At 42.5% G+C, this 16,159-nt stretch overlaps 1 protein-coding gene across 3 annotated transcripts in view; it reads right to left on the bottom strand.

The window, feature by feature from the left end:
- Positions 1 to 1,946: 1,946 nt before the first annotated feature.
- The window catches only part of LOC115179209 (neuronal membrane glycoprotein M6-b), a 47,315-nt gene continuing 33,102 nt past the window's right edge, over positions 1,947 to 16,159 (bottom strand). For 2 of the 3 annotated variants that reach the window (XM_029740603.1, XM_029740600.1), the window contains exons 2-7: positions 9,173 to 9,359; positions 8,803 to 8,962; positions 7,922 to 8,090; positions 7,309 to 7,382; positions 6,962 to 7,027; positions 1,947 to 5,103 (exon numbers count right to left, since the gene is read on the bottom strand). In XM_029740603.1, the coding sequence (XP_029596463.1) occupies positions 4,960 to 5,103; positions 6,962 to 7,027; positions 7,309 to 7,382; positions 7,922 to 8,090; positions 8,803 to 8,962; positions 9,173 to 9,359 (800 nt within the window). In that variant the 3' untranslated portion in view covers positions 1,947 to 4,959. Of the gene's footprint in view, positions 5,104 to 6,083; positions 6,243 to 6,961; positions 7,028 to 7,308; positions 7,383 to 7,921; positions 8,091 to 8,802; positions 8,963 to 9,172; positions 9,360 to 16,159 lie in introns of those variants that run through there. The other variant, XM_029740601.1, reaches the window with a different exon arrangement.

Genomic DNA, 16,159 nt, shown 5'->3' with positions numbered 1-16,159 from the left:
ACTTGTTGGCTGCTTTTCCTTCACTCTGCGGTCCAACTAGATCATCCGTTCACCTATTCTGCGTCTCACAAAGACACGGTGGTTGGAATCAAAAATTTGGACTCATCAGACACATTTCCACCGGTCTAATGTCCATTGCTCATGTTTCTTGGCCCATGCAAGTCTCTTCTTCTTATTGTCCTTTAGTAGTGGTTTCTTTACAGCAATTTGACCATGAAGGCCCTATTCACAGTTTCCTCTGAACAGTTGATGTTGAGATGTGTCTGTTATTTGTACTCTGAAGCGTTTATTTGGGCTGCAATTTCTGAGGCTGGTAACTAATGAACTTATCCTCTGCAGCAGAGGGAACACTGGGTCTTCCTTTCCTGTGGCGGTCCTCATGAGAGCCAGTTTCATCATAGTGCTTGATGGTTTTTGCGACTGCACTTGAAGAAACATTTGAAGTTCTTGAAATTTTATGGATTGACTGATCATGTCTTAAAGTAATGATGGATTGTTGTTTCTCTTTACTTATTTGAGTTGTTCTTGCCACAATATGGACTTGGTATTTTACCAAATAGGGTTATCTTCTGTATACCACCCATACCTTGTCAACTGATTGGCTCAAACGTATTAAGAATAAAAGAAATTCCACAAATGAACTTTTTAACAAGGCACACCTGTTAATTGAAATGCATCCCAGGTGACTACCTCAAGAAGCTGGTTGAGAGAATGCCAACAGTGTGCACAGCTGTCAAGGCAAAGGGTGGCTACTTTGAAGAATCTCAAATATAAAATATTTAGAATTTTTAACTTTTGTTTTTGTTTACTACATGATTCCATATGTGTTATTTCATAGTTTGATGTCTTCACTATTATTCTACAATGTAGAAAATTGTAAAAATAATGAAAAACCCTTGAACGAGTAGGTATGTCCAAACTTTTGACTGGTACTGTGTATAATTATTTTTTGTTTGACATAACTGTTAAAAACACTGGCAAATCAGCTCCAAGTGATTTTTATTTTGGAAGTGTGTTCCAAAGTATTCCCACGCATTATAGAAAGATACATGTGATCGTATACAAATGTAAGCAAGGTTTGAAATGTATGTTTTTGTCAAATATTCGATCTTTGGACTTCTTGTGGTCAATTTTCAGTCTAAAAATAATTTATTTTCTGGCCCCCTGACCATCCGCTCAAGAAAAATAAATTGTCCTGTTCCAGTGTCTTGCTTTAAAACATGAACCAACCTGAAACACTATCAATATGGTCTTAAAATGTATGTTTTTGCGTGTGTTGAAATAAAAAGTTGGCCATTTTAAACCTATGTTGAAGTAATGTGCTCCATCTGTGGAGTGTTTGGTCTTCCACTGACCACTGTATTGTTGGTCAACTGTAGGGCAAATACACTGCTATCCTAATGTGCAGACCCCCTTCTTGGGGTGTAGGGTGAAGTTGCCCCTAGATGCTGATCTTGGGTCAGTTTTGCATTTCCCCCACTAATGGTTAAGTTTACGATTTGGTGGGGGGGGGGTCCTAGATCTGTACCTAGGGGAAACTTCACCCCGGAGCTTTCCAGGTCTTAATCAATAGCTTTGGACTACCATTTTAGGAAATGAACAATGCTACATTTTTCCACCAGGTGGACTCAGCATCTCACAAAACTCTACAAAGGCAACACCCCAAGGTTGCCCCATCACTGTGGTTGAGGGTGAGAGCTGGGGCACGTTCAGTAGGACGCAACATTTTGGAATGTTTCTGATAGAAATAGGCTATGTAGAACAAACATGGCTCTCTGATACATAGAATAAGGAATCACATCAGCAATATAAATGGCATTTCTATCTGCAACATTTTACAACGTTTGGCAACTGACTTGTTCAAAGCATATATATATGTCATTCATCCCATGCGTGTGTGTTTAACAGGAAGTCCAAACTTGTAAGAAAGCGACAGAAAGCAGCTCTTTCACGATAAAATATCGGTTTTACTAGAGAAGGTTACAAAAATCATCACTATACAGGAGTCATATAACTATTTAAAACTTTAAAAAGAAAAACAATGAAACAACTACAGGGTCTACAATGTCATCAAGGTACAATGGATATCTTAAAAAAAAAGAAAAGAGTTGAGTGGGGGCAAACGCTGCCTACCATAGTTGTCAGTACAATTGACTACACATCACCTGAAAAACTGCAAAGACACAGTCATGTCGCCTTCATGCAATAACGAGGAAACGACAACACAGCCTGACTGACACGCATCTTATATGAAACGGAACATGCGCTTGCCTACATCGACCTGGTGGCAAAGCACACTGTATTATATCAAACATAACACGCATGGGAATATCGTCCTTTTTTTTCAGTATTTAGACGTTTGCACACGTGGACAATACCGACATGCCGTTTCATATGAAAGTTAAATAAATCATCGATTCACTGGTGTGAGGAAGATAACTTGGGAGCTTAGGACTATAAGGTTCTATCTGCAAAAATATCATTCTGACATAACTGGCTTTACAGTTTCGAGCCCTCGTTGGTTTGAATGAGGTCAGCCATTTTTATCTTGAATTCATTTGAACTTAACATGAATTGGGGTATTTAGAGTATACTGTATGTAGGTAGAAAACATTGAACAGAACAAGGCTATGCCACTAACTCAATTTAGACTACAATGCAGATACCTTATAGTCCGAAGCACTTGAACTACTCAGTGATCATTATTATAGAATAGGTCATGATGATAAAATGATATCTGGGGAAAAAAATGAAAATTCCTGACTTGTTATATTGTAAACATCCAAACGGTATCTGTTCATATAACAGGCCTAAAAGTATGACAGATGAGTCACTTTCATTTGGCTTGCCATAGTAAAATAATTACAAATAATGTCAAAGACAAGTTATTCATTACTTTAGCACAGGGAACGATTCAGCTGCCTAAAACTGATAAAAACATTGAAAACCATTTTGTACATTTTTTCTTCACATTTCAAAATGTATACAATACAAGCACCACCGCCATCATGACTCTGTATTTGCTTCCTTCTCACAACATACCGTTTTAAAAGATGTTACATTACTATTATATTTAATGCAGAACAAGTAATTGGATGCTAAACATATACTCCAAAAGGAAACATTTACATATTGGTAATCAAAGGTAAAATAGCATGGTAAAACATTGACCGTGCTCTCCACATTCAGGACGTGTCATTCAATAGAACTTCCTTTGGGGCGGTTCATATATTTACAGGTGAACTTCACCCCTTTTTAGGGTGGACGTGTCTTGAGGAAAGTGAATGTATGATTCCAAAAACCGGGAGGAGAAAGAAAACCATCCTTCACAGTTGTGTACAATGATCAAACATTGGGCCTTTTGTTATGTTCACTTCAGCTGTGGCCTTGCCTTGTAACAAGTGTGTGCTTAAATCAGTGAAGTGTTAGCCTGGTCCCAGAGCTATTTGTGCTGTCTTGCCAACTCCTATGGTCATTATCATGGCAAACATAGGAGCTATAAAGCACAAACAGATCTGGGACCAGGCTAGTGGAGTTTTTATTTTGGTTTAGTACCTGAGGTATGTATAATGTATCACTTACAAACAGAACAAGGCAATCTAACCTTGAGTGTTGGTTTGTCCTGTGGGTTAAGAAGCAAGGCCGTTTCCAGAGAAAACCTGCCATACAGAGGGCTAGGTGGAGGTTCACTAGCCTGGTCCCAAATCAGTCTGTGCTGTCTTGCCAATTCCTATGGTCATAATAACACGACAATGACCATAGGAGTTGGCAAGACAGCACAAACAGATCTGGGACCAGGCCAGAGGTTCACCTGCAGGTCAAGGTAATGCGTTAACACTGCAGACAGCTGCTGACAGAACTGCTGCTTTGGGCCAACAGTCACATTAGTGAATGTATCCAATCCGGTTAGGGTACAGCACACCTTTTTCTCCTCAGGCCAAAATGAAGAATTACTTAACAGAAATTGCTGGATGTCAATAAAGGATTAGGAAAGTTAACGTAATAGTAGGAATATTTTCTATGAGAGGCACCCTGAGATGCTGTGTATGTAATGTATACATGGGTTTTGTAATTCTACTTTACTTTTTATATTTTTGATACAAGCATTACCATAAAAAAAAGCAAAAAACTAAATCAGGTAAAACAGGGTTGCGATAAGATAATCAAAGGAGAAAAATACCAGAAATAAGAGAAGACCAGATAAATATAATAATAGTAAACCTGTCATACTTTGAAGTAGTATATAAAAAAAAAACATTCATACATACACATTCACACAATATATTCATATATATAAAACACCAAAAAAACAGGACATTTTGTGGCACGCTTCCTCAGGAGTTGTGCAGACAGTGACCTTGTTGTTAGGCGGTTATTAGGAGCTGTGTTAGTGCTGTGATTGGCTCAGAGCAGTTAGGCTATGGCAGCAGGGTTGCGCTCAGTAACGGTCCAAACGAGAGCAAACGTTCGCAAACAGGAAGAGGTACCACCTAACCTGAGCTCATCCAATAGGAACTTCTCATATACCTGTTCCATTTGAAAACGTTTGCTCCCGTTTGGACAAAGGACCTGATTCAGATTTGAGAAAAGTGTGCTCAACTCAGACTTTCGCTTAAATTGTCAATTGATGTTAATGGAAGACATGGGCTGCATTTCATTTACACAGGCAGTCCAATTCTGATATTTTGTTCACTAATTGGTCTTTTGACCAATCAGATAAGCTCTGAAAAAGAATTGATGTGAAAAGATATGATTGGTCAAAGGACCAATTAGTGGGAAAAAAATATCAGAATTGTGCTCCCTGTGTAAATGTAGCCAACGTGTGAATATTTGAGTTGAGTAAACATATCTCAAGTCAGAACACCGCCCATAGTGAAGGAGACCCAGGTGTTGGTTTTACTCAGAATGGGGTTGGAGGTTAGGTGTGAGGAAGTGTGTGAAGGGGTGGTTGGCCGGTTCTTATGAGTAAGAGGAGTTGAGACCCTCCTTGGAGCCACCCTCCTCCACGTCGTCGTCCTTTGTCTTGATGTCCTGGTACTCGTTCTGGTTGCAGGCGCTCCTCAGGTAGGCCCAGTTCGCCGACAGGATCATCAGATAGTGGATCTGTGTGGGGGGAGGGGGAGAGAGAACAGAGAGAGATAGAGAACAGGGAGGGAGGGAGGGAACAGAGAGAGAGAGAGAACAGGGAGGGAGGGAGGGGAAAGTGCATAGGATGATGGCCAGTGAGAGGGTTAGTTAGCCAAAGCGAGCTATATGAGTAGAAGATACATATCATGTTGACCAGTCTACCAGATGTCAAACGAGACACATTAGCATTTCTACTGTACAATGTCAGTATGTTTCGGTTAGGTTGGCTAGGTTAGTATTAGTAAATGACAGAAAACCAAGTCAGTGGGGATTAATTTTCTCAAAACAGTCACTATCCTAAAAAGAGAGGACAATGGTCTTGGTTTTCCTTCACATTTTATGTTTATTTTGCATAAACTAAAAAAGGCACAACGTCTTTCATAACAAATATCACAAAAAGAGACTAGCCTAAACAGGCTAAAAAAGACTAACTTCAAGCTAGACAGTTAGAATTTGGGGGAAAGATATTAAAGTCTCATCGAGAAGAAAACTATATCCTTTGATTAGAATAACTACAGAATATTGTAGTAATCTGAAGCTAGATACAGCAACACAAATATTCCCTTCTTACACTGGCGCTGTCCCTTTGTATTGATAATCTATCCGTCCTCAATGCTATGTGCCTGCTCTACTTGAATGAACTGGTCAACCTCGCCATAGCCTTGACTGGTGGTCCCACATGGTACTGTACTCCTACTGTACTGGATCAGTACTTCTAGGCACATATCCTGTCTGGAGAGAGAATGTGAGGGACCTCAGCCATGTTCGCTAATCATGCACTCACTAGTCCCCTCAGTGTGGTTTAAAGGCATGTGTTGCAATAGGGTTGGAAGCAAAGACACATAGATCTATCTGTGTTACGTTAACAGTCGTGTACGTTTCTCTACGTGCTGCAGTACAATACTCTCCTCCCCACCCACCCACCCTCTCTGTCTTTCTTCATCTTCCTTTCTTCCTTTTTAACTAGCTTTCTTTTTTGCTCTCTCACTTTCTATTATTTCTCTCTCTTCTCTCGCTCTCTAATACGGCTCGGAGAACTTTGTGGAGCGGCGGTTGCCGTGGCTCATAAACTTGAGAACAGCGTAGTTATACGTGGTGGCCATCATGTAGATCAGCTGGGAGGGAGAGATGAGAAGACAGACTGGGGTGAGAAACAAAGTCAATGACCAGGAGGCCTTTGGGAGGCCAGTGTTGCTCTTGGGTGGCATCTGGCTAGATTGTGCTGTACTGTACCTTCATATTGCATAGACCTACATCTATAAACAAAGTTAGACTGCCATCTGAAATTGTGTGTGCTGTGGCAGTCTATGTGCTGAATCTTCTCACACCCACTAACGAGCAATCCAAGTTTGGTAGAGTAGCTGAAAGGCCTTAAGCCCTGTTGCCTCAGTGGAGAGCATGGCCTCATGACCCCATTACTGAGTTCAGCGGAGTTCAACTAGCCATCACATAATGACAACCACACTGATTGGATAAAACAACTTAATTATTTGCAAAAAAAAAAGATGTACAAATCATTAGCTCCACCTATGAAGACATATCGGTCTTGTTCTATCATCTCTGGTACAAAATACTGTATGGTCAGAGTCTTGTGAGGCATTCCTCTCCATTGGCCACAAAGTAAATGTGTGTTAGCCAGGAGCTCTTTGATCTGGCCTATGTCAGTGTGTGTCCAGCCAGCAGCTATAGGGCAGACTTACACCCTCAGGAAAACTGAGTCAGAACCATGAAGTGTGGAGGAGGGATTACCATGGCAACAGATCAGTGTACCATGGCAACGCATGCAAATGATTCAAACATGGGGAATTCGGGATATAGGGCATCCAAAGCTTACCAATGCAATGAGGGTGGCGCCTGCCCCAGCACACGCAACAATGTACAGGTGGAAAGACAGGTAGAACTGGAAAACATGGAGACCGATCTCTGGTTAGTGATGATACTTTGATTGACACTCATAAAATATGTCCTTTCCACAATCTGCCTCTGTATAATTACAGTACAGTGATGAAGAATATTTTTGCGCCTTTGACAAATGTATAAAACATGTTTTTTAAAAAATAAAAAAAATAAAGTATTGAATAGGAAGGTTTATATGATATTCCTATTATATGAGGTTCATGAAGGTTCATATGATGTGCATAAAGATTTACAGGAGGAGGAGGAGGGGGTTGCCGTTCTCACCTCGCTGGTGCTACAGATGTCTCCTAGTGTAGATCCGCAGGCTTTGCCGGGTGTCGCGTTCCATGGAATAATACCTAGACAATCAGGAACAAGAGATATCGGTTAGGACCAACAGACAGGCCCTATTCAGCGCAGAGTGGTTAATCACTTCACTTGCACAACATTTGTTGGAAAAACCAGTTGATTTGACCTCATGTGATAGTAACGGTTAACTGTTTATACCATCTGCCATTAAAGTGGACAGATGGTGATGACGCACTGCTTCAGGGTGATGGTAATAGTTATAAACACGATATAGATGTCGATGCAGTAAATGACTTAAACACCTTATAGATATTGACATGTAAAGGCTAAGTGTTATCAGCACCTGTAGCGAAGGCATACTGTTGATAAGATACATCCTACCACTGCCAAGTGGACGTACGTCACACTCCTTGCATTAGGCACTTATGCAAGGCTATATCGGGATGTGGCGAATCTATACACGGACGTGTTCTGCTGGATGCTATAGGCAGAATGGCCTTCATATGATTATGGGTCATACTCCATACTCCAACCAGGTTGAAATGTTATTACACGGACCAGTGTGTGTGTGTTACTGAGTGACACTCACCGTACTGCCTGACGTCCACACAGATGGAGTCGGGATCGGTGATGTTGGCCATGGGGGACTTCATGGCAGCACAGGTAGTCCACATGTTGTAGAAGAGGAAGACTGGGATGGCTGAGAAGCCAAAGATCCCCAGGAAGGCCAGGCCCAGGATATATGTAAGGAACACAAACTGATGAAGAGGGAGAGGAGTTAGTGACATAATCACATCACATCATATCGTCATCATCATCATATAAGCATTTCGCAACACCCGCAATAACATCTGCTAAAAATGTGTACGTGATCAATACGATATGATCATCATCGTCATTTATCATCATCCTCGTCATCATCATCATCCTCGTTGTCTTGATCATCATCAACCTTGACATTGAAATCTACTGCTATAGCTAACATAACACTGTACGATGTATACGTATCCATCAGTACGACATCACCTAACGACAGAGGATATTTATAACCAAGCTCATCATCATCACCATATCGTCATCCACATTGCCCTGATACATGACACAATACTGGTTAGAAGGGTGGAAAAAAAGGTTTCATCCGACGTTAGCTTGACGACACTCAGGAGAATGTAACCGTCCTCATAGCAGCCTTAAAGGCTGATGTTACTGAACATCTGCAGCAATTACACTAATCAGGCTAGAGAGGACAAACTGTGCCAGTTACCCTCCAGGGTGTGTGTGTACAGCTGTATGTGTGTAAATGTGTGTGCGCATGTATGCATGCACGTGACTGTATATATGTGTGTGTGTGTGTATGTATTCATTAGTGCAGTGTGTGTGTGTGTGTGTGTGTGTGTGTATGCATGCATGCGTGACCGTATTTGTGTGTGACCGTATGGGTGTGTGTGTGTGTGTGTATTCATGTCTCACCGTAGCTGTGATGCAGCGGCCACACACGGTGGTCTTGAACTGGCTCTGCAGCTCCTTCTTAACGGCGCTGGTGGTGTAGAAGCCCTCAGCCAGCAGGATGATCCCATAAACAAAGAAGAAGGAGGCGATGCCATAAATGACGTACTGCATGGTCTGGATCCTGCTCGGAGAGACACAGTCCATACAGTAAACAATGTGAAGACAGGCACATTCATATTGAATAACCTGGATAAGACTTGTTCAAAGACATATACCTTTACAAACTGTAAAGGTTGACATACAGGTAAAAACATATAGGAGATACAACAGAGAAATAAGTTCCCTTTCTCTCACACACACACTCTACCCTCCCTCCACACACACAACTTACACAATGGTGAGGGTGGCGTGGTCAGTGGTGATCTGGGAGAAGTGGTTCTCCAGCATGGTCAGTGTGCCGGTCAGCGCCACGTGACCACACCCGCAGAACAGAGCCACGCCGGAGAAACAGAGGATGGTGGCCACCAGCGAGGCGTAGGGCACGCCGCCCAGACACTTGATGCAGCATTCAAAGCAACCTGCAGGAGGAGACAGAGAGCACGTTGCTTAGGAGCAAATAACTACACAGTTGGTCAATGTTTTTTGTTGTTGAGCTACATTAGCCTATAACTCAACCTCTTGCTACATTATAATGTAGGCATACATTGGAACTATACTATGTATGTTTTTGTCCTGGAGAGCAACCGTCACTACTTAATTAATCAGGAATTAGTGAATTCATAAATGCTAAATGTGATCCGATTTAGCAGCCCATGTCATATCTGACATGTAGCCTGTAGCCTGAAACCCTTGAGGATTAGCATTCTTGCTAACCTGTGTGGAGTAAACAATGCTTTGACAGAAACAACCAAGTCACATTTACAGTAAAGTTGACAGATACAGTAGTCTCACTGTCTCCAACCAAGAGCCACAACATGTCTTCTCTTCATCCACCTTACCATATCGGAACCATTTTCACTTCATCGTTGCAACTTTCCCAGTTAGAATTGACACGCTCTAGCACCCAGGAGTGTTAAATATTACATGTGCTCCGTAGTACAAGCTCCTATCTTCCTCTCTACTCCCCCCCCCCCTAAAAAACCTTTCCTTTTACTTCATAGAGAAACATACACAAAGCACTTTTGACCAATGGCATGAATAATGCACCGTCTAATTCTAAATGAATCCCTTTTAACCAATGGCATAAATAATGCACAAATCTAATTCTAAATAAATGATTGCTGCTTATTGTCAGAGCGGTGGTTTCTGGGCCACAGGCAAACGGACCTGGGCCGTGTTCATTAGGCACCAAACGGAAGAAAATCCTCCCCAAGCACACAGAGTGGTCAGATCTCCTATTGGACGTTCATAGAACGTATACAGAACCAATGCTAACCAGTGTTAGCACCACGAGATTCTATCATTAACCTTTGACTTCACGCATTGCTAGACTAGATCCCTGACCAGTCCTCTGTGCACAGCACCCAGTCATACCATCTACTGGACACTACTAGTTCAACAAAGGCAGGATGAGAGAGTTATGAGGGGTATGCTATATTAAATAATACTGTGTCATATGGTGAGTCAACGGTACAATGCTTTGCCTATGGCAGCTACAAAACCAAAACTCTATAGTGTAGCCATGACTTCTACTCTTTTTGTTTTGTTTCAAGACCATTAAATCTGACGTCGCATTGGCAGTGCACAGTGATAAGCTCACAAAGAGTTACGGGCAGGGTTGTAATGAAGGACCATTGTGGGAGGCAGTGGAGCGGGTTTGGCAGTGCTATGGTTGCTGGTTCCTCGGAGAAGGAGGCAACAGCAGTGTTGTTAGAGGGGAAAAGAGAACGAAGGGATGAAAAATGAGAAAAAAAACATTGCATTGAAGACAAGTGTTAAGGCTTATGTAACTGCGCGTTATATATAGCTCTGCATTGCAAATGTGGGAAGTTACTCTGGGAAGATTTTGCACTCCCTTACATGTGCCACTGTTTCCATGACAACCTGCTCCAATTGGCATCTCTCACACTAATTACAGACCGGCAAATTTCTTCAGGGGTGTTATGGCTCTTTCTTTTACAGTTATTCCTCAAAATAAACAAATCCATTGTGATTTTATATTTTCCATTTTGGAGGACGTAGCCATAGTTTATTTTTTAAATTTAATTTATGAGGCTGAAATGAATGTCGGGACAGACCTCGACTGAATAGAAGGGGCCTATAGGCTATTCCGCTTCTATAGTGACGGGTGACAGAGTTGACTGTTAATGACATCCACATGCCAACATCAATGGAATCCCATAATATCAGGCAAAGCACTTAGTCGCCCTCATTAGTGTTGCTTCCAACTGACGATTCACAAGACTTTGGACTTCAACGTCAACTGGATATGAAGAGTTTGTTACAGGCGTTGAGATAAGAGTTCTACAGAATACTTCCAGACAGCACTAAGGTTGGCTTATCCAGAAAACACAAAGGGTTAAACCTAGGAGGCAGCTGCTGCTGAGCGAGAAGCTGAAACTCCAAGATGAGGCGTTAGTTGGTTGCATAAGAGTACGAAGACGGAGCAAGCGTTGCATAATAAGAGTTCTACAGAATACTTCCGGACAGCACTAAGGTTGGCTTATCCAGAAAACACAAAGGGTTAAACCTAGGAGGCAGCTGCTGCTGAGCGAGAAGCTGAAACCCCAAGATGAGGCGTTAGTTGGTTGCATAAGAGTACGAAGACGGAGCAAGCGTTGCATAATGGATCTCTATCCCATTAATGTTAATGAAGTACCAAGGCAAGGCATAGATGGATGTGAATGGGGCACTAACTACTCTAACTACCCTACCATCTCAGCAGAGAACCTGGCTAAACGACCAGAACTCAAAGGGGGTTTGTCGAAATTGGACAAACAGGTCGGGCCCCCCCGAGTCTTGTGCCCCCTTGTCAAATGGAATGTTCCACTACTAGTCCACTTCCTGCTTTAAACGAGGGGCCTCATCCGGGGCTCGGCTGCTTGTGGCGATGCCAGCTGAGCTGAGCGTTTATCATCACAGTTAAAGTGCACTAATGGGAAACAGAAAGGCATGAGCGGACGGCCGCGGCGGAGCAGAACGGAAATCGATGGGCTATTCATTAGAGGAGAATTTAGGTGACAGAGCGAGTTCGAGTCCATCTCTCTCACTCTGCCCTGCTCTCTCTGGGGTGAAATATGAGAACTACAGGGCCCCAGTAGAGCTGGCACAAGGCTATATGTCTGTATGCCCAGTAGAAATATAGACAGAGGCCTCAGACCAGACACAAGGCTATGTCTAGTTCTCCACCTTCAATGATTCCCATGTTGTTTGGGTGGAAACTGACACTATAATAAAACCAATCTTAAACCCATTCAGAATGACAGAGTATGAAATACTATGGGTATATTTACGATTATAAACTGTGTGGTTCGAGGCATGAATGCTGATTGGCTGACAGCCGGGTATAACAAAACATTTATTTTTACTTCTGTAATTACATTGGTAACCAGTTTATAATAGCAATAAGGCACCTCGGGGGTTTGTGATATATGGCCAGTATACCATGGCTAAGGGCTGTATCCAGGCTCTACGTGTTGCGTTGTGCATAAGAACAGCCCTTGGCCATATACCACACCCCCCCGGGCCTTATTGCTTAAGTATAGCCTTTGCGTTTGGTGAAGTATGGGAGCCTATGAGGCTCAGTTGGAGAATTACAGTGGCCAAATAGGAAACTGTCTTTCGTTTGTGGCCTATTTTTCTGCCAGCAGCGAGAGAATAGCAAGGCCCTCCAAGGGCTCTCTCACCAACCTCTTTCAGTACAGTGGTTCTGCTGTCAAGAAGTTCAGCCCACTGCTTTGTGATGCCAGAGAGAGAAAGAGAGAGAGACAAACCGCCAGAGAGAGAAAAAAAATCAGAGAGATAGCGAATGGGGCAGAGAGAGAGAAAGCAAGATGGAGAGAGAAAAACAGAGAGACAGAGAGAGAGGAAGCAAATGGGAGAGAGAGAGAACATGTAAGATGAAGTGAGAACGAGAGAGAGAGAGAGAGAGTAAGCAAAGAGCATTTTTTGGCCCGGGGGCCAGTGAATAGTGGTTGCCATGGCAGCATGTTACCCACGACCCAGTTGAGCAGGGCCTGTAGCTAGCTGACTACATCCCTCCACGGCTCCTCGCTTCCCTTCCCACGCGTACACAGCAGAAGGACGTGAATTCTCCCTCGGGGTTCAGAGCAGAGGGTTCAGGGATGGGGACATGACTCTCAACCTCAACCTGAGCATGGTCTGAACGTGGTTCAAGCAAAGTGAGGCTGAACAGGTAGAGGAGAATGTGCGTGGTCCAAAAGGGGTCTGAGCACTTGTCAGCCGGTCCCAATTCACTCTCTACCCCTTTCCTTTGGCACGTCAATGCAGATCTGTAAGATGGAAGCAATATATCGCCACCACTACACTGCTTATATCTATCCAGACCCTTCAGATCTGAAAACATCAGACAGGTAATGACAGTGAGGGAGCGAATTGGGACCAGCTGTGAGAGTACACTAAAGCTGTTGTGACCGCGTTTCGAGCGACAACAGACAGAGAGAACTGTGGCTGTGTGACTACACCAACATCCATTATTCATTAGCCAGGTGATTGGTTTTGGTTTTATCCCATTTGGAAAATGGGCCATCCCCAGCCAGAGGAAAAGCCACTTTAACCTTCATACGTTGATGGGTAAAAAAAACAAAGGTCCTGCAAAAGGTCACATCTATTTAAAATAGCTTCTGTACTTGATACTTTTCCAAAGGATTTTCCTGCTCCAAATTATGAGTCACATTATGACACGACTAAATATGAGACATTATGATGAAACGTTACAGTGACACAGCTTAAAGCAAATGTGCAACATATTTTTCAACTCTACATTGACTAGTTTTAGCATCTAATAAACTCGGTTCTCTTGCCTCAGGGACTATTCCAGTTTAGAAGCTCCGTATTCATTATAGGACAGCTTCCCCTTGCATTGCATTGTGGGAGGATTCCTAACAGAGCTCTGTGGATCACCAAAGAGAGACATCTCCTCTCTACAGCAGGAAAAAAATGGCTGCTTCAATGAGGCGTTGATGAAAGAGAAACCCCATCTGTTTAAAAAGTGACAGGCTTGGGGTAGAAAACAGGTACACGACACGTGTCATGGTTTGAGATGCGTAGAATTTTGGTAAATGATGACTAATACTTTCAGCATGTTCTGATATTTTAGACTACTCTGTGTTTCTCATGTAGATGTATGTTATATCCTTATTCTACAACTGCCAATCACAATAATATAGACCAAATAAATATTGTGAAATCCAACGGTTTTAACGACACATGACAGCATGTTTCGGGCTATTTCTGTCGGATATCAAAGGACGGTACAGTTAGAGGATCACATGTGAAAAGTGACCTTCATCAAACTTCTCTGCCATATCCAGAGAACCTTTCCCCCTGAACCTAATCTGGTCTACATCCTATAGCCAAGTCCTTACCCTGGTCCAGCATTAATATGAAGGACACCGGGCAACAAGGTCAGCATTTGCTCACACATAATTAAGTGTAATGAAGTGTATAGCTTTTAAATCCCCACTCAGCACTCGTCTACTACACTCCTATAATTTATACAATACTTCATCCCAGCAGTGATCCCTAAACGTGTGCACTTACTGTAGCCATCGCTCTTTAGCTGACTGCCTCCCTGCCCGTCCACCCCCATCAGCCAGTGTACTGGTATGGGAAATCTGGGATAAACCTAGCCAGCTGTGCAGGAGACTCCCATCATACACTTATGCACACAGAGAACTAGCTCTATGCAGTCAGGCGCATGTACATGACATACAGTGCACATCAAACCCAGCTAGCACATTAAGTTTCTTGGAAGTTGTGAGAATGTACATTTTTGGTTTCCCATTGATTCTGGGAACAAAGCCATACGTTTCCTGGCCGGTAAAGCTGAGAACATTCAGCCTATTCTGGGAAAATACATTTTTACATTACAGGGAGGTTGAGAACATTTTACTATTGTTACCTGAAAGTTGTATTAATTCATTTGCTTAGGCATTAATCATGCAAACACATTTATTGTTTATTGTGAACTTATGATCTTCTGTTTTCTATCCATGGAATTAGTCCACTGCGCCACCAGGATGGAGCTAGCATGACATGTTATTTTTTACTCAAAGCTGTTCATTTTAGTCTATTTAAACAGACCCCATTTCAAAGGAAACAAGCACTCATTAAGATCAGATGTGGCCAATTAGTGGGTGCGGCCAACACACCTGAAAATACTTAACAAGACAGAGGATAGAGAGAGAGAAGAATGTTCATATTTTTTATAATATTCTTTGAACGTTACTAGCATTTTCTTGCGGTTTTTATGGAACGTTTTCCTAATGTTCTGAGAACATAGCTTTAAGTATAACCATGAGGAAACCTGCAGAAAACATTATGCTAAAGTACAAAAAGTACCACAAAAAAAAAAACATTGTTTCTTAGCGTTCTTGGAACAATTTGAGAAAGTTACTTTAAATAGAACCCTGAGGAAACCTGCAGGAAATGTTAGACTGAAATTCCCACCTAAGAAACATATGGTTCTCAGAACATTATGTGCTAGCTGGGCATCTTGCACCATTCCCAGAACATTATGGGAAGGTTGTATGCAAAATAACCACAGGACAACCATGCGCTCACCAAGCTCTAAGAAACATATGGTTCTCAGAATGTTATGTGATAGCTGGGGAATCACGTAAACACACACACACACACACACACACACACACACACACACACACACACACACACACACAAGCAACACTGAACCATGCATGAGAGCACTAGCAGTTCTGGACAACTGTGTGATCACACTCTCCGTAGCTGATGTGAGTAAGTCTTTTAAACAGGTTAACATTCACAAGGCCGCAGGGCCAGACATATTGGAGCAAGTGTCTCCACTGATATTTTCAACTCTGCCTGTCCCAGTCTGTTATACCCACATGTTTCAAGCAAACCACCATAGTCACTGTGCTCAAGAACGTCAAGTTACACATGCCTCTCCCTAAGGTCAATATGCCTAGTAATTTTTGTCTTATTTCACTGTAGAGCCTCCAGCCCTGCTCACCCAGTTGTCCTCTGAATCATTCAGATGTTCATTGGCAAACTTCAGACGGGCATGTATATGTGCTTTCTTGAGCAGGGGGACCTTGCGGGCGCTGCAGGATTTCAGTCCTTCACGGCGTAGTGTGTTACCAATTGTTTTCTTGGTGACTATGGTCCCAGCTGCCTTGAGATCATTGACAAGATCCTCCCGTGTAGTTCTGGGCTAATT

Source organism: Salmo trutta, chromosome 39 (genome assembly GCF_901001165.1).
Source record: "Salmo trutta chromosome 39, fSalTru1.1, whole genome shotgun sequence".
Classification (NCBI taxonomy): domain Eukaryota; kingdom Metazoa; phylum Chordata; class Actinopteri; order Salmoniformes; family Salmonidae; genus Salmo; species Salmo trutta.
This window is presented reverse-complemented; position numbering and strand designations above follow the sequence as displayed.